A 23681-nucleotide genomic window follows, 5' to 3' on the forward strand; every position below is an offset into this window, starting at 1 on the left:
ATATCCACAGTAAAATTAGTCTTATATCGACATAACCTGAAAGCCCGCTCAGCAAGGAAGAAGCCACTGCTGCAAAACTGCCATAAATAAGCCAGACTACGTTTTGCAACTGCACAAAGATCGTACTTTTTGGAGAAATGTCCTCTGGTCTGAAAAAGGGGGAGGCTTGCAAGCCGAAGAACACCATCCCAACCGTGAAGCACGGGGGTGGCAACATCATCTTGTGGGGGTGCTTTGCTGGAGGAGGGTCTGGTGCACTTCACAAAATAGATGGCATCATGAGGTAGGAAAATTATGTGGATATATTGAAGCAACATCTCAAGACATCAGTCAGGAATTTAAAGCTTGGTCGCAAATGGGTCTTCCAAATGGACAATGATCCCAAGCATACCTCCAAAGTTGTGGCAAAATGGCTTAAGGACAACAAGGTCAAGGTATTGGAGTGGCCATCACAAAGCCCTGACCTCAATCCTATAGAAAGGTTGTGGGCAGAACTGCAAAAGCGTATGCGAGGAGGCCAACAAACCTGACTCAGTTACACCAACTCTGTCAGGAGGAATGGGCCAAAATTCACCCACTTATTGTGGGAAGCTTGTGGAAGGCTACCCAAAACGTTTGACCCAAGTTAAACAATTTAAAGGCAATGCTACCAAATACTAATTGAGTGAATGTAAACTTCTGACCCACTGGGAATGTGATGAAATAAATAAAAGCTGAAATAAATCATTCTCTCTACTATTATTCTGACATTTCACATTCTTAAAATAAAGTGGTGATCCTAACTGACCTAAGACAGGGAATTTTTATAAGGATTAAATGTCAGGAATTGTGAAAAACTGAGTTTAAATGTATTTAGATAAGGTGTATGTAAACTTCCGACTTCAACTGTATATACATCTATAATGTTTATGTTAATGTTTAAATGTATGCAAATTCTAAAGTATTTTTGTCTGTATTGTCTTTTCCGTTATGTGTCAGTCCCCAGGAAAACTAGCGGTCGCCATTGGTGTCGGCTAATGGGGATTCAAATAAAAATCATCAGCACTATTTCAAGGCCCTATTTTAAGCCTCTGGGCTCAGCTAGCACCCTCTCTCTAAAGAACACAAAGAGTCAGTATGTTTGAGTATGTGCCGTGGCTAGCTGTCACTCATGCACTAACAGTATGGACGAGGCCCGCAGCTGCACACATCCCAGCTGCCTCTGGACCGTCACACGGCAAATCCACCTCATTTCCACAGCTGCTCACTTCTGTAACGGAGGAGTTGTGAAGAAAAGAGGGGGAAAGTCACAAAAGGTATGAGCTTATGGGCACAGTATGTTCTCATGGTATTGACTTCTGTTCTTTCAGTCTTGGCCTCAAAAAAAAGATTTAATTTTATAGAATGTGTTTTTCCTCTGCGAGAAAGCATGGCTTGAATATAATAATTAATCTGAAGCTTTGCTGGGAGCCTGAGAGTTTGCTTTAGGATTAAGCATATTTATCCATTTAATAGACTATCCATAATAATTTACCCTCTTGCTGCCCCCTGTTGGATGTCTATGACATTACATCATCATATTCAAGTGATAATCAACATTCAATTGCATTATACTCTCATGAGCATGCAGAGTTCCTCCATCAGTAAGTGACAGGTTGATATCTCAGCCAGGGGCTCTGGTTAATGGCATTATATCTTATCTAGATGTACATGTCAGAGAACCACTAGCAACTGTGTATTATTATGCCATGAATGTTTCCATTCGTGATGAATAGTGTGTAATCTGGGGAGCTCTTCAAATAGATTTTTAGGAAGGGCTGAGTGCTCCTTTCCTCAGTAAAATAATGACTGCCAAAACTAAGGTTATATTCAGTCTTGAAAAACTCTCTCTCTCTCATTCCCTCCCCCCTCTTTCTAGAACATTTACATTTACATTTAAGTCATTTAGCAGACGCTCTTATCCAGAGCGACTTACAAATTGGTGCATTCACCTTATGACATCCAGTGGAACAGCCACTTTACAATAGTGCATCTAAGTCTTTTAAGGGGGGTGAGAAGGATTACTTTATCCTATCCTAGGTATTCCTTAAAGAGATGGGGTTTCAGGTGTCTCCGGAAGGTGGTGATTGACTCCGCTGTCCTGGCGTCGTGAGGGAGTTTGTTCCACCATTGGGGGGCCAGAGCAGCGAACAGTTTTGACTGGGCTGAGCGGGAACTGTACTTCCTCAGTGGTAGGGAGGCGAGCAGGCCAGAGGTGGATGAACGCAGTGCCCTTGTTTGGGTGTAGAGCCTGATCAGAGCCTGGAGGTACTGAGGTGCCGTTCCCCTCACAGCTCCGTAGGCAAGCACCATGGTCTTGTAGCGGATGCGAGCTTCAACTGGAAGCCAGTGGAGAGAGCGGAGGAGCGTGGTGACGTGAAAGAACTTGGGAAGGTTGAACACCAGACGGGCTGCGGCGTTCTGGATGAGTTGTAGGGGTTTAATGGCACAGGCAGGGAGCCCAGCCAACAGCGAGTTGCAGTAATCCAGACGGGAGATGACAAGTGCCTGGATTAGGACCTGCGCCGCTTCCTGTGTGAGGCAGGGTCGTACTCTGCGGATGTTGTAGAGCATGAACCTACAGGAACGGGCCACCGCCTTGATGTTAGTTGAGAACGACAGGGTGTTGTCCAGGATCACGCCAAGGTTCTTAGCGCTCTGGGAGGAGGACACGATGGAGTTGTCAACCGTGATGGCGAGATCATGGAACGGGCAGTCCTTCCCCGGGAGGAAGAGCAGCTCCGTCTTGCCGAGGTTCAGCTTGAGGTGGTGATCCGTCATCCACACTGATATGTCTGCCAGACATGCAGAGATGCGATTCGCCACCTGGTCATCAGAGGGGGGAAAGGAGAAGATTAATTGTGTGTCGTCTGCATAGCAATGATAGGAGAGACCATGTGAGGTTATGACAGAGCCAAGTGACTTGGTGTATAGCGAGAATAGGAGAGGGCCTAGAACAGAGCCCTGGGGGACACCAGTGGTGAGAGCGCGTGGTGAGGAGACAGATTCTCGCCACGCCACCTGGTAGGAGCGACCTGTCAGGTAGGACGCAATCCAAGCATGGGCCGCGCCGGAGATGCCCAACTCGGAGAGGGTGGAGAGGAGGATCTGATGGTTCACAGTATCGAAGGCAGCCGATAGGTCTAGAAGGACGAGAGCAGAGGAGAGAGAGTTAGCTTTAGCAGTGCGGAGTGCCTCCGTGATACAGAGAAGAGCAGTCTCAGTTGAATGACTAGTCTTGAAACCTGACTGATTTGGATCAAGAAGGTCATTCTGAGAGAGATAGCGGGAGAGCTGGCCAAGGACGGCACGTTCAAGAGTTTTGGAGAGAAAAGAAAGAAGGGATACTGGTCTGTAGTTGTTGACATCGGAGGGATCGAGTGTAGGTTTTTTCAGAAGGGGTGCAACTCTCGCTCTCTTGAAGACGGGAGGGATGTAGCCAGCGGTCAGGGATGAGTTGATGAGCGAGGTGAGGTAAGGGAGAAGGTCACCGGAAATGGTCTGGAGAAGAGAGGAGGGGATAGGGTCAAGCGGGCAGGTTGTTGGGCGGCCGGCCGTCACAAGACGCGAAATGTCATCTGGAGAGAGAGGGGAGAAAGAGGTCAGAGCACAGGGTAGGGCAGTGTGAGCAGAACCAGCGGTGTCGTTTGACTTAGCAAACGAGGATCGGATGTCGTCGACCTTCTTTTCAAAATGGTTGACGAAGTCATCTGCAGAGAGGGAGGAGGGGGGGAGGGGGAGGAGGATTCAGGAGGGAGGAGAAGGTGGCAAAGAGCTTCCTAGGGTTAGAGGCAGATGCTTGGAATTTAGAGTGGTAGAAAGTGGCTTTAGCAGCAGAGACAGAGGAGGAAAATGTAGAGAGGAGGGAGTGAAAGGATGCCAGGTCTGCAGGGAGGCGAGTTTTCCTCCATTTCCGCTCGGCTGCCCGGAGCCCTGTTCTGTGAGCTCGCAATGAGTCGTCGAGCCACGGAGCGGGAGGGGAGGACCGAGCCGGCCTGGAGGATAGGGGACATAGAGAGTCAAAGGATGCAGAAAGGGAGGAGAGGAGGGTTGAGGAGGCAGAATCAGGAGATAGGTTGGAGAAGGTTTGAGCAGAGGGAAGAGATGATAGGATGGAAGAGGAGAGAGTAGCGGGGGAGAGAGAGCGAAGGTTGGGACGGCGCGATACCATCCGAGTAGGGGCAGTGTGGGAAGTGTTGGATGAGAGCGAGAGGGAAAAGGATACAAGGTAGTGGTCGGAGACTTGGAGGGGAGTTGCAATGAGGTTAGTGGAAGAACAGCATTTAGTAAAGATGAGGTCGAGCGTATTGCCTGCCTTGTGAGTAGGGGGGGAAGGTGAGAGGGTGAGGTCAAAAGAGGAGAGGAGTGGAAAGAAGGAGGCAGAGAGGAATGAGTCAAAGGTAGACGTGGGGAGGTTAAAGTCGCCCAGAACTGTGAGAGGTGAGCCGTCCTCAGGAAAGGAGCTTATCAAGGCATCAAGCTCATTGATGAACTCTCCGAGGGAACCTGGAGGGCGATAAATGATAAGGATGTTAAGCTTGAAAGGGCTGGTAACTGTGACAGCATGGAATTCAAAGGAGGCGATAGACAGATGGGTAAGGGAGAAAGAGAGAATGACCACTTGGGAGAGATGAGGATCCCGGTGCCACCACCCCGCTGACCAGAAGCTCTCGGGTGTGCGAGAACACGTGGGCGGACGAAGAGAGAGCAGTAGGAGTAGCGGTGTTGTCTGTGGTGATCCATGTTTCCGTCAGTGCCAAGAAGTCGAGGGACTGGAGGGAGGCATAGGCTGAGATGAACTCTGCCTTGTTGGCCGCAGATCGGCAGTTCCAGAGGCTACCGGAGACCTGGAACTCCACGTGGGTCGTGCGCGCTGGGACCACCAGATTAGGGTGGCCGCGGCCACGCGGTGTGGAGCGTTTGTATGGTCTGTGCAGAGAGGAGAGAACAGGGATAGACAGACACATAGTTGACAGGCTAGAGAAGAGGCTACGCTAATGCAAAGGAGATTGGAATGACAAGTGGACTACACGTCTCGAATGTTCAGAAAGTTAAGCTTACGTAGCAAGAATCTAATTGACTAAAATGATTAAAATGATACAGTACTGCTGAGGTAGGCTAGCTGGCAGTGGCTGCGTTGTTGACTTTGTAGGCTAGCTGGCAGTGGCTGCGTTGTTGACACTACACTAATCAAGTCGTTCCGTTGAGTGTAAAGTTTCTACAATGCTGCTATTCGGGGGCTAGCTGGCTAGCTAGCAGTGTTGATTACGTTACGTTGCGTTAAAAGAACGACAATAGCTGGCTAGTGTAGTATATCATAACATATATTATTTACTCATAGCCTAGCAGAGTGGCCTGGAACCATATAACTAAAACACATCCCATGACTGAGACTTAGGGGGCTATTACTCTGCATTAACCCAGACACATTCTGTCCAGGTCAAAAGCACATTCTAACCACAAACCAACTGTAAAGCTCCAAACTCAACGGTCGGACTGAAGTTATCACAAAATTCTTTCCAAGATGGCGTAGCAGTCGGACGTGTGTTTTGTCTTGTCCCGTCCTGTATAGTGTAAATATAGTTTTTCCTCGTTTTTTTTCTGTATATATTTCGTACATATTTTAATCTCACTTTCCAACTACAGGCTGAATATACTCTCCTGCAACCCGCATCACCCAATGTGGTACGGATCTGCTTTTTCTATACTTTAGAATCGGAACCCTCATCAGAAGCTAGCCGCTAACTAGCTACTAGCTAGCCACTGCTAGCGGTCTTCAACGCTAACTAGGACACCAGCGCGACATCTACCCAAAGCATATCAGACTGCTTTTTCTCTACCACATCTCCGGATTCCTACCGCAAGCTCTGAACCTTTATACCGGATCATCGTAAATAGCTAGCTGCAATCCAGTGGCCACTCCTGGCTAACGTCTCTGTCCCAGAGCAAGCACCAGTTAGCCTGGAGCTAGCCTCGAGCTAAGCCCATCTCCCGACTAGCCGAAGAGGTCCAAAGATACCTAATTTGCCAATTGGCCTGGACCCTCTACTGACCCTCTGCTGCCGACACGGAGCCCCGCCGATCCATCACGACTGGTCCGCCGACATAATCGTCCGAGGGGTTTCAACAGGCTTTTCCGCTGCGAGGCCGCCAAAGATCCATCTGCTGGCCAAGGCCCATGAGCTTTCTGAATCGCTGTATCTCCAGCTCACCGCATGAAGAGGAATAAACAGACTCCCCATCGCGACGTCCCCCAAAGGTTAACTCTCTAGCCCTCGCTATCTCCCTGCTTGCTAATTCGGCCTGCTAACGGCTTGTCAAGCTCCGGTCCGCTAACTGCTACCTTGTCTAGCTCGGGCCTACGAACTGTTAGCTTGTTAGCACAGGCCTGCTAACCGTCTGAACCACCGCGTCCCAATCACTCTCTGACCCCATTTACTTTCTATCTCTTTTTGATTTTTAATTTGTTTATACCTTCCGGAAACCTGCCTCACCCAATGTGATACGGAATCGCTATTACTTTTACTTTTATTTTTATGACACACTCAAGAACCTCCAGACGCTAACCAGCTACAAGCTAGTTAGTCATTGTTAGTTTAAAAAAAAAAAAAAAAAAACCTGGATAACACTCGCCAGCCCAGCCCCCCTGCCCATCCACCGCTGCCCCCTGGACACTGATCTCTTGGCTACATAGCTGACGCACGCTGGACTGTCCATTAATCACGGTACTCCTTTCTGCTTGTTTGTCTTACCTGTCGGCCCCGTTGCCTAGTCAACGCCATTTTACCTGCTGTTTGTTGTGCTAGCGGATTAGCCCCGCCTACTGTTTTTAGCTAGCTTTCCAAATTCAACACCTGTGATTACTGTATGCCTCGCTGTATGTCTCTCTCAGATGTCAATATGCCTTGTATACTGTTGTTCAGGTTAGTTATAATTGTTTTAGTTCACAATGGAGCCCCTAGACCCACTCTGCATACCCGTGTTACCTCCTTTGTCCCACCTCCCACACATGCGGTGACCTCACCCATTACAACCAGCATGTCCAGAGATACAACCTGTCTCATCATCACCCAGTGCCTGGGCTTACCTCCGCTGTACCCGCACCCCACCATACCCCTGTCTGCGCATTATGCCCTGAATATATTCTACCATGCCCAGAAACCTGCTCCTCTTATCCTCTGCCCCCAACGCTCTAGGCGACCAGTTTTGATAGCCTTTAGCCGCACCCTCATACTACTCCTTCTCTGTTCCGCGGGTGATGTGGAGGTAAACCCAGGCCCTGCATGTCCCCAGGTACCCTCATTTGTTGACTTCTGTGATCGAAAAAGCCTTGGTTTTATGCATGTCAACATCAGAAGCCTCCTCCCTAAGTTTGTTTTACTCTCTGCTTTAGCACACTCTGCTAACCCTGATGTCCTTGCCGTGTCTGAATCCTGGCTCAGGAAGGCCACCAAAAATTCAGAGATTTCCATACCCAACTATAACATCTTCCGTCAAGATAGAACTACCAAAGGGGCGGAGTTGCAGTCTACTGCAGAGATAGCCTGCAAAGTAATGTCATACTTTCCAGGTCCATACCCAAACAGTTCGAACTACTAATTTTGAAAATGACCCTCTCCAGAAATAAGTCTCTCACTGTTGCCGCCTGCTACCGGCCACCCTCAGCTCCCAGCTGTGCCCTGGACACCATTTGTGAATTGATCGCCCCCCATCTAGCTTCAGAGTTTGTTCTGTTAGGTGACCTAAACTGGGATATGCTTAACACCCCGGCAGTCCTACAATGTAAGCTAGATGCCCTCAATCTCACTCAAATCATCAAGGAACCCACCAGGTACAACCCTAACTCTGTAAACAATGGCACCCTCATAGACGTCATCCTGACCAACTGGCCCTCCAAATACACCTCCGCTGTCTTCAACCAGGATCTCAGCGATCACTGCCTCATTGCCTGTATCCGCCACGGAGCCGCAGTCAAACGACCACCCCTCATCACTGTCAAACGCTCCCTAAAACACTTCTGTGAGCAGGCCTTTCTAATCGACCTGGCCGGGTATCCTGGAAGGACATTGACCTCATCCCGTCAGTTGAGGATGCCTGGTCATTCTTTAAAAGTAACTTCCTCACCATTTTAGATAAGCATGCTCCGTTCAAAAATGCAGAACCAAGAACAGATACAGCCCTTGGTTCACTCCAGACCTGACTGCCCTCGACCAGCACAAAAACATCCTGTGGCGGACTGCAATAGCATCGAATAGCCCCGTGATATGCAACTGTTCAGGGAAGTCAGGAACCAATACACGCAGTCAGTCAGGAAAGCTAAGGCCAGCTTCTTCAGGCAGAAGTTTGCATCCTGTAGCTCCAACTCCAAAAGTTCTGGGACACTGTGAAGTCCATGGAGAACAAGAGCACCTCCTCCCAGCTGCCCACTGCACTGAGGCTAGGTAACACGGTCTCCACCGATAAATCCACGATTATCGAAAGCTTCAATAAGCACTTCTCAACGGCTGGCCATGCCTTCCGCCTGGCTACTCCAACCTCGGCCAACAGCTCCGCCCCCCCGCAGCTCCTCGCCCAAGCCTCTCCAGGTTCTCCTTTACCCAAATACAGATAGCAGATGTTCTGAAAGAGCTGCAAAACCTAGACCCGTACAAATCAGCTGGGCTTGACAATCTGGACCCTCTATTTCTGAAACTATCTGCCGCCATTGTCGCAACCCCTATTACCAGCCTGTTCAACCTCTCTTTCATATCGTCTGAGATCCCCAAGGATTGGAAAGCTGCCGCAGTCATCCCCCTCTTCAAAGGGGAGACACCCTGGACCCAAACTGCTATAGACCTATATCCATCCTGCCCTGCCTATCTAAGGTCTTCGAAAGCCAAGTCAACAAACAGGTCACTGACCATCTCGAATCCCACCGTACCTTCTCCGCTGTGCAATCTGGTTTCCGAGCCGGTCACGGTGCACCTCAGCCACGCTCAAGGTACTAAACGATATCATTACCGCCATCGATAAAAGACAGTACTGTGCAGCCGTCTTCATCGACCTCGCCAAGGCTTTCGACTCTGTCAATCACCATATTCTTATCGGCAGACTCAATAGCCTCGGTTTCTCGGATGACTGCCTTGCCTGGTTCACCAATTACTTTGCAGACAGAGTTCAGTGTGTCAAATCGGAGGGCATGCTGTCCGGTCCTCTGGCAGTCTCTATGGGGGTGCCACAGGGTTAAATTCTCGGGCCGACTCTTTTCTCTGTATATATCAATGATGTTGCTCTTGCTGCGGGCGATTCCCTGATCCACCTCTACGCAGACGACACCATTCTATATACTTTCGGCCCGTCATTGGACACTGTGCTATCTAACCTCCAAACGAGCTTCAATGCCATACAGCACTCCTTCCGTGGCCTCCAACTGCTCTTAAACGCGAGTAAAACCAAATGCATGCTTTTCAACCGATCGCTGCCTGCACCCGCATGCCCGACTAGCATCACCACCCTGGATGGTTCCGACCTTGAATATGTGGACATCTATAAGTACCTAGGTGTCTGGCTAGACTGCAAACTCTCCTTCCAGACTCACATCAAACATCTCCAATCGAAAATCAAATCAAGAGTCGGCTTTCTATTCCGCAACAAAGCCTCCTTCACTCACGCCGCCAAGCTTACCCTAGTAAAACTGACTATCCTACCGATCCTCGATTTCGGCGATGTCATCTACAAAATGGCTTCCAACACTCTACTCAGCAAACTGGATGCAGTCTATCATAGTGCCATCCGTTTTGTCACCAAAGCACCTTATACCACCCACCACTGCGACTTGTATGCTCTAGTCGGCTGGCCCTCGCTACATATTCGTCGCCAGACCCACTGGCTCCAGGTCATCTACAAGTCCATGCTAGGTAAAGCTCCGCCTTATCTCAGTTCACTGGTCACGATGGCAACACCCATCCGTAGCACACGCTCCAGCAGGTGTATCTCACTGATCATCCCTAAAGCCAACACCTCATTTGGCCGCCTTTCGTTCCAGTACTCTGCTGCCTGTGACTGGAACGAACTGCAAAAATCGCTGAAGTTGGAGACTTTTATCTCCTCACCAACTTCAAACATCAGCTATCCGAGCAGCTAACCGATCGCTGCAGCTGTACATAGTCTATTGGTAAATAGCCCACCCATTTTCACCTACCTCATTCCCATACTGTTTTTATACTGTTTTTTATTTATTTATTTACTTTTCTGCTCTTTTGCACACCAATATCTCTACCTGTACATGACCATCTGATCATTTATCACCCCAGTGTTAATCTGCAAAATTGTATTATTCGCCTACCTCCTCATGCCTTTTGCACACATTGTATATAGACTGCCCATTTTTTTTCTACTGTGTTATTGACTTGTTAATTGTTTATTCCATGTGTAACTCTGTGTTGTCTGTTCACACTGCTATGCTTTATCTTGGCCAGGTCGCAGTTGCAAATGAGAACTTGTTCTCAACTAGCCTACCTGGTTAAATAAAGGTGAAATAAAAAATTTAAAAAAATAAAAATAAAAATCCCCACCAAGGCAGGGAAACTCCCTAGCCTAAAGCACCAACGGTTAGTCCCAGTTCCCCCTATCGCCCCCTAACTCATGGCCTCTTGACACATATCTTGACACACACATTGACACGCACGTACAGTATAGCGCACGAACACACACACCCCACACTCATTTCAACTGACATCCCTGGACACACAAACCCCTTCTTTGACCACAGTCAGTTCCAGTTCCCCTTTTCTCAACCCCTTGACACACACAGACACACAGACATCTCAATGCACACACACCCCACACTCAAGTCAACTGAGCAGGGGCCAGGATCAGACAACTTCAAGAAGCACCAATGGGGCACCGGCAAAGGGTCGGACAGGACCTGCCTCCAACCTTCACCAACCAGTCAGAAGACAGAACTACAAGAATCAACCTACGCCATTCTATGTTTAAATACCTTTGCACACTGTGTTTAGGTATCCTTTTTCAGCTGACTCCTTCTGAGCCAAATGAGAGGATCCGTGCACGCTTTGTATCAGATATCTTTACCTTTAATAAACCTGCCTTGAATCATACCATATCCACCTGGTCCAGCGTCTCAACTTGGTCTCTCTCCTCTAGTAACAGTACATCAATCAAACATGGTAGCAGAGGATGGTTGATATAAACACCTAAATTCGGTCCAAAAGAGGTTGATGAGAGGAGAGGCGAGTTGGAGGCACAATCCAGAGGGACGGGTGACCTGCAAAGGAGCCGCCGGGGATTCATCTCACCTCAGGAACCTGATCTAAAAAAGTCGACTAAACAAAGGTAAGCAAGAGCCTGTTAAATCAAAATTCTGCATATTGTACTATAGACATAACCAAATTTAAGATCAGTGACTGAGAGTGAGTATGAATTTCTGTTAAATTTACTTGTGTTAAAAATAAGGCAGTTGTGTAAAGATATCTAAGACAATGTTATTTTATACCCATTAGAGAGGGGTTCAGAGTATATAGAGAGGCCCACGAGAGAAGGGTACAGTGTTGTGATAGACCCACGAGAGAAGGGTACAGTGTCAAGTCTGGATCAGTGTCTGAAGCTAGTTGAGTGCAAGTTGTTGGCAACCTCGGGCATCCCTCGTTGAGTAACGGAATTAAACTGAGCTTGACCATTCGGGATTCAAGATAGCAAATCTGGGACTAGTTGATAACTATTTTTCTGCTAAGGTGGCGCCAGTAAATAAGTCTAACCTTGAATTAGGGGCATGGAATTAAATCCATGCTCTCCAAATTAATGTGTCTTGTGTAAGGTTGAAGCATCACGGTTGTTGACCATTACTATTTTTACCAATTTCACAGTAAGGCTTTGTTGAGAGGTTGAAGCATCACCGCTGTTGACCATTGATATTTTTGTAACCATTACTATTTCTACAGTATGATTTAGTTGATGTGTTGAATTGTCATTGTTGCTGACCATTACTATTTCTCCAGTATGATTTCGTTGCTGTGTTGAATTGTCATTATTGCTGGCCATTCCTATTTCTGCAGTGTAAATTTGATTGAGGGGCTGAAGTGACCGCCGAGTCGAAATTTTGACCAGTTGGCAGCCGCCGAGCTGAGTGACTGCTTGGTTTTCCCTCTGTGCTGTTGGTATCTCCTCAAGGGTTGGAATTAATTTGATCATTACTATAGAAGCGCTGGGTTTCATTGATATATTGTTCCAAAAGGAGGCGTTTGAAATACTGTGGGTTGGAATTATTCTGATAATTACTGTGGAAGCGCTGGGTTCCATTTAAATATTGCTCCAAAAGGAGGCGTTTGAAATACTGTGGGTTGGAATTATTCTGATAATTACTGTGGAAGCGCTGGGTTCCATTTAAATATTGCTCCAAAAGGAGACGTTTGAAATACTTTCGGGGAGCATTTAATTAATTGATTGAATATGTGACGATAATATTTTTTCCTATCTAAGTCCTAGAATTATTCTGATAATTATTCTGGGAGCGCCTGAATTTACTAATATATTGTTCTAAAAGAGTATTGCCGAATAATCCGGTTAAAATAGCTGTATAATTCATTGTACATTCGGCAATAAAATTCTTTGTGTACGAGGGTGGGACACAAGAGATAAGTCTGTGTCTGGCGCCGTGAATACATCGCTGGTCTTGACCAGCGACGAGCTAAGTGCACCAAGATAGTTAAGGTCCCAGACGCAGTTAAACGATAAAATGGCCACAACCACTGTCCCAAAATTTAAATTTAATGCATATTTAGATCAAAGGAGGCAGGATAGAGCAGGTGGAAAGGAACAGTACAAGTCCATAAAGAAAGTTTGGGAGGGAGTTAAATTGAAGTGGACACAAACAGGTTACCTAAGTGGAAGTGCTCCGTCAAAAGGGCACCTCTCCACCATGGAGAAGGAACTAGGGGAGGCAGTGAAGGAAGGGATTGCAAGTGAAGAGGAAAGGAATAGGGCTCATCTATTCAAGAAAGAAGGAACCAAACACAGAGAGAGGGCAGAGGCTGAACTGAAGATAGGAACATGGGCAATTAAATTACACAAGTGAATTTGGATTTTAAGGATAAAGGGTTCTTTAATATGTCTAATGTAGTATAGAACTTGACTATAAAAGGGTGGGTTGACTCATGGACCTTATCATGACTGTCTTCTAAGGTCTGATCAGCCTTGGGGGAGAGTCAATGGTATAATGAATGTGGTCATATTGAGTTACTAGTTTTAAGGTAAATTCATTATAAAGGAGTTTAGGTTAGGAGGTTAGAATTATTGTTTGAACTGCAAATGAGAAAGTGGTTCAGGATTCTGTTTTACAACATTAGCTGTAAAGTTTTTGAATGGGCTATTAACAGAATTTTTTTTTTTTAAATAATCCTATTTATCATTGAGAATAAATAGGGGAAGATAAGATACATTAAGGTTGGGATAGGAGATATATTAAGCCAATAGGGCAGGGAATTACATAGAAAAATAAGTTTCAGTTCTTAGGGGTGATAAATTACTGTAGATAAGGAATTCTGCACTTTGCAACATATATTAAATTAATGTTATTGTCAGATAGAATACTGAGGGTCCTTGAAGGAAGGATTTTGATATGATAAGCATTTGTTTTGAATTGTTTGACCATTAGGAGTTTAAAAAAAATAAAAAATAATAGTATTAAATTTAACAGGTATATAGGACATCTGTGATGATTTAGGATTATTGTTAGGTTGATTAAGGAAATGTAAGGACTTTAGAGATTGACACTCATAGACATGATTTTAGATAAAGTCAAACAGTTAGAAGCTTAGTGGTATTTGAGAAATATGAGAGAAAAGGTTTAAATTGGTAAATATATATTTAAGAAAATATATAAGTAGCGCAGATAGTTCTTAAGTAGATAAGAAACTTGACAGGGAATTGGTACTGGATTGACGCCCAAGGGAGAATTGGACATGTGGAAAACTAAAAGGGGCTCCTTCATGATGATGTCAGACATAAGGATAATATACTAATCTTACCTAAGTCATTATTTAGAGTAGGTAAGGTTGATACCTGGGCAGAGTCAGGTATCAAAAGGGGATGGGTAAATTGTGGTCTAGGATAGGATGGGGCTTATTGGATAAGAAACTAATAATTTAAAAATGTAAGCTAACAATTGGGCATAGAAGTTAAAGATATAATCAGATAAAACATATGAGAAATTGTTTGTTAACCAAGCCTGTATGTCCAGGATTTTATGCATTACAGGTGAACTACAGGTGAAGTCACTCAATCCAGTCCCAGAGGCTTGGGGACCATAGAAGACCCCTGGTGACAGCTAGCTGAAAGAGCTACCCAGATTCATATCGCACGGCGGGTGGGTAAGACACTTTTTCACTGTCGGACAATAAACAGAGTTCGGGAGAAGAACTGGAATTAACAGAATTCCGGGGGCCAACTCTCGAATGAAGTAACCCTACCTGTCCTATCACCCCTGTTTTTGTTCATAGAAGTGAGGATGTGTCTGGCTCTGGCTATGTGATGTGTATTTTGTTCCAAAATAAGCATAAGAGATCCCTAGATCTGGGTAGACAGGAAGTTAGAGTAGAGATTACATGATAACCGACTTCGGACAGTTCTAGGATTAGAGAAGAGGGTATCCTTATAGCATAGGGGATCCCACAAAGGTGGATAGGTTTTCCATGATATGGGGAAACCTGGGAGCAATGTTGAACTTTGTAAAGGTGATGAAATCCTACTAACCATAAAAAATATTAAGCTCTCTGATGCAGGCACTCACACCCTCGGACTACAAAGGACGAGGACAGACATGATGGGTGTGTTTTCTATTAAGGTACTGCCAATACCAGAGGTAACCGGACACACTCCTCTACCACCACTGTGTTAAAAAATACCATTCAGGTAATTAATGTTAGAGACTATTCGGCTATTGATCAATTAGGAACTGAGACTGGTTTTGATAGTAGGGACAATTTGTGGCTGTCTTATATGAGGTACACAGCTAAAACCCTGAGAAGAAAGGACTGTATTATTTGTAGTCATGCTAGACCTGTTCTGGCTACACACCCATTTGCTGTAGGAGAAGGAGAGGGGTGGTTGTGTATTCTGAGAAGTTTTTACCAGGTTAAGCCCAATTCAACCCTCTGTTCCTCTTTGAGCCTTGTGTTTCCTGCAGTACCTCCTCATCGGGCCTCTTGGGGTGTTGGGGCATATGGGGGCAATTACGAGTGCATCACGGGTACAGGTAATGGCATTGATTATGGGAGATTGCCTGAAGCTGATTGCAGTAGTAACATAACCATTAATTCCACTTGGCCAGTTACAGGCCTAAACCAAACTAGTGGTCTGGCTGATGTGTGGAGCCAAAAGAGTGCTGAGACCCATTCTTAGAGGAGAATGGCAAGGTACGTGTGGTCTGACCAGTTTGATAATTCCACTGACCATTGTTGATGTTGCTGCTGAACAGCTGCTGAGTTCTGTATCCAGGGGACCTGAAAACATTCCATCCCATGGGAGACATAGATGTAATGTTCCATGGACAGAGGATGTAGTTGACATACACACTAACCTGTTGGGAGTGCCAGTGGGGATTCCTCATGAGTTTCAGGCCTTTGGTAGGAATGATGGACTCTGGCACTTACTACCTACTATGGGTCTAGCCATAGTGGATGCTAGACAGACTGCATGGATTAATTATATCTACTATAATCAACAGCGTTTTGTGAATTACTCCCGTGATGCACTCACTGGTATGTCTGAACAGCTTGAGGCCACATTTGGAGTTTCCAGACAGAATAGACTTGCCTGGGATATGCTTCTTGCCAGTCGGGGGACGTCTGCAAGATGTTCGGTGAACAATGTTGCACGTATATTCCTAATAATACCAGTCCAGATGGTAGTATATCTAAGGCGGGCTTGATGCACTATCTGCTAAGATGAGGTCCACGGGGGGGGGAGGAGTCTGTTCTCTTGGCCTGGTTTGGTAAGTACACTGGTATGATGGTTACTGGATTTCTGACCCTAATTCTTGTATTATTTGTTATTGATGTGATGTGCTGCTTGCATCATACCGCGTTTTAAGAAGTCTGTTACAGATGTGGTGAAGGCTTCAGGCATATGCCTTTGCTTGATGCTCCAGTTGGCGATGCCGATACTGAAGCATGCTTTCAGGGGAGGATGGGACTGACTGAGGATGACACATGGTTTGGAGTCCCTGGGTGGCAAGGAGCCCACCTGGTACAGGATAGGAGTAGCTGAGAGGACCAGATGGGTTCTAATAATTCTTTACTCTGTTTTCCATGACCAAAGTTATATCCTACATCTTACATGTCAATAACAATACAGTTTTATCCTGTTTTTGATAAGTGACACCCTTGTGGGTGACAAAAGGGGGAAACAAAAGCATACAACAAAGGCATATATCACTTGTTATTAATAATAAACTTTTTATTATTTTCATGAAATGCTATGACTGCTGAAATAAAGGATAATGAGTGACACCCTAGCGGGTGTCAAAAGGGGGACCTAAATTTCACACTATTTTCTTTTGTTCTGTTTTTGAATGAGCTGTTCTCTTTTGACATGAAGGTCGTTTAAACTTTGTAACTGTTATATGATTCATTGCTGAATTTTTGTTCACACCCTTGGGGTTATTTTACATTATAGCCATTACCATATATATGATTGAATATTATCTGCTGTTGTCTTGTGTGGATGTATGTATGTGTTATGCTACCTAGCTGATTTGAAACATTGTTAAAAGTATCAGGGCCATGGAACCCTCTCATGCTGGAAAAATACAGAAGGGAGGGCACATTCAGAGCGTGGGCTTGCGAGAACAAACGGTCTTTTCTTAGATAACAGGAGCCAGGTGCGAGATAACGGTATGGAGCATGAGACCCATCTTTCAGTTTTTGCAGCCATTTTAAGAGGGGGATCCAGTTGCTTTTAGTGATTAAGCTTCTCCATTGTATGTCGTGTCCCATCTGGGATGGGAAGAGGGGGAAATTATTTTTCTTTGTGGGCCATTTCCGTATAGACTTACCTAGTTTAGGCTATTTTTCCTTTTTGGATTATGTTTTCGTTTTTGCTGGGAGTAATGTATCTGGACTATATCACATCTCTTAGAAGATGTGAAGAGAGGGAATCACAACTTTTTCCTGCGGGAAAAAGTTGGCTTATGTGGACAAGCATTTTACTTTTATTTTGAGCTGTTGTTCTCCGCTCTGTTAAATGAGGGTTGTAAGTTCCTAGGTGGCTGGTAGCCAACTTAGTACATAAGTGGGATTGAATGGAGAACATGATGGTAATACATATATATCTATGTGGGACTCATGGATGGATGCGTTTGGCAAGTATAAGACCCTGGTCTCATCCGTCCTCGTTTCCATTTCGGTTTTTGCTGCAATCATAGTCCTTTGTGGGTGCTGTTGCATTCCATGTGCCCGTACATTGACTAATAGGGTTATCACATCGGCTATTGATCCCAATCAGGCTAGCCAGATGTATCCCTTGTTTGCATTGGAGGAACCTGAGAGTCTGTATGATGAAGGCCTCTATTAGCCTTTGTGCCACGTCTCTTGTTTGACGTGAAGAGGGGGAATTGGAAAATTACAAACTTCCCTTGCTTAACTTCCTATTTGTCACGTCTCTTGTGAGACGTGAAGAGGGGGAATCACAAAATTTGTCCGCTGACAAATTTTTAGCTTATGCTCTTATATGTTCACATTTCGCCCTGGATTATGTTCACGTCTAGTAGATGTGAAGAGGGGGATTTGTAGTATATCATAACATATATTATTTACTCATAGCCTAGCAGAGTGGCCTGGAACCATATAACTAAAACACATCCCATGACTGAGACTTAGGGGGCTATTACTCAAACATACTTCTGCATTAACCCAGACACATTCTGTCCAGGTCAAAAGCACATTCTAACCACAAACCAACTGTAAAGCTCCAAACTCAACGGTCGGACTGAAGTTATCACATAAATCCCCACCAAGGCAGGGAAACTCCCTAGCCTAAAGCACCAACGGTTAGTCCCAGTTCCCCCTATCGCCCCCTAACTCATGGCCTCTTGACACATATCTTGACACACACATTGACACGCACGTACAGTATAGCGCACGAACACACACACCCCACACTCATTTCAACTGACATCCCTGGACACACAAACCCCTTCTTTGACCACAGTCAGTTCCAGTTCCCCTTTTCTCAACCCCTTGACACACACAGACACACAGACATCTCAATGCACACACACCCCACACTCAAGTCAACTGAGCAGGGGCCAGGATCAGACAACTTCAAGAAGCACCAATGGGGCACCGGCAAAGGGTCGGACAGGACCTGCCTCCAACCTTCACCAACCAGTCAGAAGACAGAACTACAAGAATCAACCTATCTTTACCTTTAATAAACCTGCCTTGAATCATACCATATCCACCTGGTCCAGCGTCTCAACTTGGTCTCTCTCCTCTAGTAACAGTACATCAATCAAACACTAGCTAACCTAGAAAATCACTCTAGACTACACAATTATCTTTGAAACAAAGACGGCTATGTAGCTAGCTATGTAGCTAGCTACGATCAAACAAATCACACCGTTGGGACTGTAATGAAATGAAATGTAAATGAAAATGTGATACTACCTGTGGAGCGAAGCGGAATGCGACCGGAATGCGAAAGTTCAATTCAGTAGACGTTGGCTAGCTAGGAGTGACTCCTACGTTAAGGACGACAAATAGCTGGCTAGCTAACCTCAGTAAATTAAGATAATCACTCTAAGACTACACACTCTAAACTACACAATTATCTTGGATACGAAGACAGCAAAGACAACACTACACTAATCAAGTCGTTCAGTTGAGTGTGATAGTTACTACAGTGCTACGGTAGACGGTGAACGTTTGCTAGCTGGCTAGCTGCTGGGCAGATAGGAGGACGACGAAATACGATAATTACGCAATTATCACTCTAAGACTACACACTCTAAACTACACAATTATCTTGGATACGAAGACAGCAAAGACAACTATGTAGCTAGCTAACACTACACTAATCAAGAAGAGAAAATCATTGAAGATGTGAAGAGAACATCTTCCTCTACCAAAGATGCTTAAAATATGTCCATAGAATTTCCTTCAGTCGTTTTAAAAGCTTCCTTTCAGATGCCTTCTTTAATTTAATATTTTGGGTCATCTGAGTTCAGTCTCGAATACATACTTAAAGAACTGTAATACTTCTGAATATTAAGCTGCAGGAAAAGCAGGGCTCCATTGTTGATGAACCTAGCAGTGTGCAAAGACTGGTCTCTGAGAGGGAACAGCATCCCATTGTGCTTCCATCAGCAGAGGTCAGGGGATGCTGCATCAAGCAGGAAGTGGGCTGCTCACTGAGTGGGCATAGGCCTGCTGAGGCTCCTATGATGGACGGGGACAGTAATGTACTTCCATATTCGAATGAAAGCTTAATTTGAAGTCTATTATTTCCTTAATCTGAATTAATATAAAAATGTATGCGGGGAATGGGCCAATGCGTCAAGAAATATGGAGAGATATAATGCAACCTCATAAATAATGGCAGTGTTTGTGTCATTCAAAGAAAGCCAGGCCTGATTTCTCTGCTCAGGGAGCAGCACTACTTTATTTTGTGGGGATGATTTGGTTCTCTAAAACTTGATTAGAGAATCTCCAACCTCAGGAGCCTGATTATAGATGGTTAGTAGTGAAATGCATTCATGTTTTGGAGTTACAGTAAAAAGCAGGAATAGATTAGGCATGCATGCTCAATATAAGTATTTTGTTGAATTCCTCATATGGAAATGCTGTTATCTACTTTTAAGAATTTAAGATACAAATGCCTTCAAAATGCCTATATGAGGGGCATCATACTCACAACAGTCTCTGTTTAGAGGCTCCAGATGGGCCAAGGGTCTCTATCTCTAGTCAATAATCCCAAAACAGACAGCTTTACCCCATCTCCCAGGGGGATGAGGAGGAGCTGAGGATTAAGTGGAGGTGACCCAATTAAGACAAGGTTAAAAGAGGAAAAAACAGGGATTGGAGGCAAAATTAGGGATAAGGCCAGGGCAGAGTGAGTGTTGTCCTGTTGTGAAGTGGTGGAGGGAGAGGGAGAGAAGGACATGGGGAGGAGAAGAGGGAATGCCACACCATACTCAGAGATAGTTCAGCGGACACTCCCTGTTCATTTAACTATGAGTGGAGGATTTAGTGGGTGGAGAGGAAACGTTGTGCCTTGTGACCAGCAGGGTCAGACGATGAAAACGACACACACACACTGTTAATGGGAGCTACACTTCGTAAAAGCAACACTCAACCTCCAGCATCCTAGTTTAGAGTGCACAAACATGCACACACAATAATGTAGATACACACAAGTAGGCCTACTCAAGCAAAGTATTTACAACACAGCGTCAGATGACCATATCCTAACTTTACATTCATATGACCACAGTAACCCAAACCTATGCATTTTCAGTCACAACTGTGGGAAAAGAATAGAGTCAAAATGTGACTAATACCTGACTTATGCCTGATATTTTATCTGCAGAACTCTGTCCTGGTGTTATGATTTTTATCAAAGCAGGCACAGTGAACACCTTACATAGTTTATACTTAAAAGAAGGTCCCTGGTCCAGGAGATGAAAAACAGAGATATGCCATTGACAGCAGTCAGCTCTTGATTAAACAATGTAAACCTCTTGGTCGTTGGAGAGGGGTGTCTAACAGTTAGCAACATGGACTTTGGCGGTCCAACACATATCATTTGATAATATTGGTAAGCAAATTATGTTTATAATGCAAAAACACATCAAGGTTTACCCAGAATTCCAGAATTAACACGTGCATGGATATTTGCTGTGATAATTGGCAACCATGATAATTTCATGGTCCCACTGTCACGGTACCAATTTAGCAACGGTAATTCAAATCTTAGCCTATACCTAATGAATAGGCCACTTAAATTACCATTTTAAAATTGAGACGTCAATAAGATGTTCAGTTAACTCTGTCTATGGCAGGTTTTTACTCGTTTGGAAATATGGACCATTTTTAATTTCCCCAAAACAACTTCCAAATAATGAGTTGCACTTCCGTTTGCCCTTATAACATCCTCAATTCATTGGGCCATGGACTCTACAAGGTGTCGAAAGCGTTCCACATGAGTGCTGGCCCATGCTGACTCCAAATACTTCCCACAGTTGTGTCGAGTTGGCTGGATGTCCTTTAGGTGGTGGACCATTCTTGATACACACGGGAAACTGTTGAGCGTGAAAAACCCAACACTCAAACCAGTGCGCATGGCACCTAGTACCATTCCCCGTTCAAAGGCACTTACATATTTTGTCTTGCCCATTCACCCTCCGAATGTCACATATACACAACCCATGTCTCAATTGTCTCAAGGCTTAAAAAACATTATTTAACTCCTCTTCCTCTACACTGATTGAAGTGGATTTAACAAGTGACATCAATAAGGGATCATAGCTTTCCCCAGGATTCACCTGGTCAGTCTATGTCATAGAAAGAGCAGGTGTTCATATTACGTTGTTCACTCAGGGTATGCTCCAACCGTTCACGTTTCAATATTTGCACACTGGCACTTGCTTCTCCGAATCTGGAAATACGCTACAAAATCTTGCCTCAAAGTGTGTATTATGGCCAAGGCTTCGCAAAAAGTCTAAAATCTATTTGGTTTTAATGTGACTGTGTTGAAATAAATGAAATGTTACATTCAAAACAGCCTAATATTGGGCTGCTACAGCATCCATCCCTCACTCAGTCGGGATGCATGCCGAAGTGCATTCAAACTCTCCCCGTTGTAAACATTTGTCAACCCCTCGAGAAAAGTTTCCCAATATCAAAAACAAAGCAAAATGGTTGTATTTGTCTTACTTACCATTCAAACTGAGGGAACAAATAAGAACAAACAACAATATGAACGAGTTCTTTGGGAAAGCCATGCTGTTCCTCTCGTCTTATCCAGTCTTTAGAATGAAACTAATTCGTTTGCCGCGCAAGGAGAGCGCAAGCCAGTCTGGACTGTAAGGGAAGGAAAGCGAGCAAGGGAGGGAGGGGTGAGGGCGTGGAGTTGCAGAAAAAGGTCTGTCGTCTACTCTATTGTACTGTCTGTAGGAGAACATTTTGGATTTCCAAATTCCTTCCCTTTTGTATTTAGTGAGAAACACGAGTTTTTTTCTTGGGAGAAAGAAACTGTATCTATTATGGATGGTAAATTTACATCATGCCTGGAATAACACCTTTTGGCCAACACGGTATCTCATTTGGCTATCTTTATGTATAGCATAGCTTTCGTCCCTCTGGGCTCGAACAAGAGACCCTCTGCACACATAGACGACAGCTACCCTCGAAGCATCGTTACCCACCCCGCTAACTACCTAGCCATTTCACATTGGTTACATTCACAATAGGGTGGCTGTATCACGAACTAGGACTGATAAATGAAATGAGAAAATATGATTTATTTAGCATGAATATCATCAGCTCATGTAATATTCCAATAAGGTAATGCCATGACATAAAAGGATTTGAACAAGGAATTAACATTCTATCCTATTAACATGACCCTTTGTTCTCTATATGTAAAGAAATAGCCTACTGTAAATTGGAAGAATATTGGAAGAGATGCAATGTCCACCAATCCAGGCTGTATCACATCCGGCCGTGATTAGGAGTCCCATAGGGCGGCGCACAATTGGCCCAACGTCGTCGGGGTTTGCCCAGAGTAGGCCGTCATTGTAAATAAATAAAAATATTTTTATGTGCCCTTGTAAACACAGTAGTGGCCCCAACTCTCAACCCTAGAAAAAGGGATTCTCCGGAGCGTCTTAGCTTGCAGGTCGTTAATGACCTCTGCTGTTTTCATCACTTGACTGTCACCTCCGCTAACAGCTGCAGCAGAGAGGGGCTCCAGAGCAAGGCTGCCGGGCCTGGGACACAGTGCAGGGAGATATAGGGTTACAAATGGATGTAAGATCAACCCATAGGGCAGACATGAAGACCTGTACGCTCTCGTTGGTTGGCCCTTGCTACATACTCGTCGCCAAACCCACTGGCTACAGGTTATCTACAAGTCTCTGCTAGGTAAAGCCCCACCTTATCTCAGCTCACTGTTCACCATAGCAGCACCCACTCGTAGCACACGCTCCAGCAGGTATATCTCACTGGTTACCCCCAAAGCCAATTCCTCTTTTGGTCATCTTTCCTTCCAGTTCTCTGCTGCCAATGACTGGAACTAACTGCAAAAATCTCTGAAGCTGGAGACTCACATCTCCCTCACTAGCTTTAAGCACCAGCTGTCAGAGCAGCTCACAGATCATTGCACCTGTACATAGCCCATCTGTAAACAGCCCATCTATCTACCTACCTCATCCCCATACTGTATTTATTTATTTATCTTTTTCCTTTGCACCCCAGTATCTCTACTTGCACATTCATCTTCTGCACATCTATCATTCCAGTGTTTTAATTGCTATATTGTAATTACTTCGCCACCATGGCCTATTTATTGCCTTAACTCCCTTATCTTACCTCATTTGCACTCACTGCATATAGACTTTTTTTTCCTACTGTATTATTGACTATGTTTTGTTTATTCCATGTGTAACG

General features: G+C 44.9%; 1 protein-coding gene and 1 long non-coding RNA gene across 3 annotated transcripts in view; one reads left to right on the top strand and one right to left on the bottom strand.

Moving 5' to 3' along the window:
- Positions 1–22091, bottom strand: part of LOC115135976 (cell surface glycoprotein MUC18-like) — a 90896-nt gene extending 68805 nt beyond the window's left edge. Inside the window, exon 1 of one of the 2 annotated variants that reach the window (XM_065023723.1) lies at positions 21952–22091. In XM_065023723.1, coding sequence (XP_064879795.1) covers positions 21952–22015 — 64 coding nt within the window. In that variant the 5' untranslated portion in view covers positions 22016–22091. The remainder of the gene's footprint in view (positions 1–21951) is intronic. The other variant, XM_065023722.1, reaches the window with a different exon arrangement.
- Positions 10543–18470, top strand: LOC135573781 (uncharacterized). Its single transcript, XR_010464915.1, has 2 exons — positions 10543–11352; positions 14255–18470. It is a non-coding gene; the product is annotated as an uncharacterized LOC135573781 (long non-coding RNA).
- Positions 22092–23681: the final 1590 nt, after the last annotated feature.

This window comes from Oncorhynchus nerka, linkage group LG10, assembly GCF_034236695.1.
Source record: "Oncorhynchus nerka isolate Pitt River linkage group LG10, Oner_Uvic_2.0, whole genome shotgun sequence".
Lineage (NCBI taxonomy): Eukaryota > Metazoa > Chordata > Actinopteri > Salmoniformes > Salmonidae > Oncorhynchus > Oncorhynchus nerka.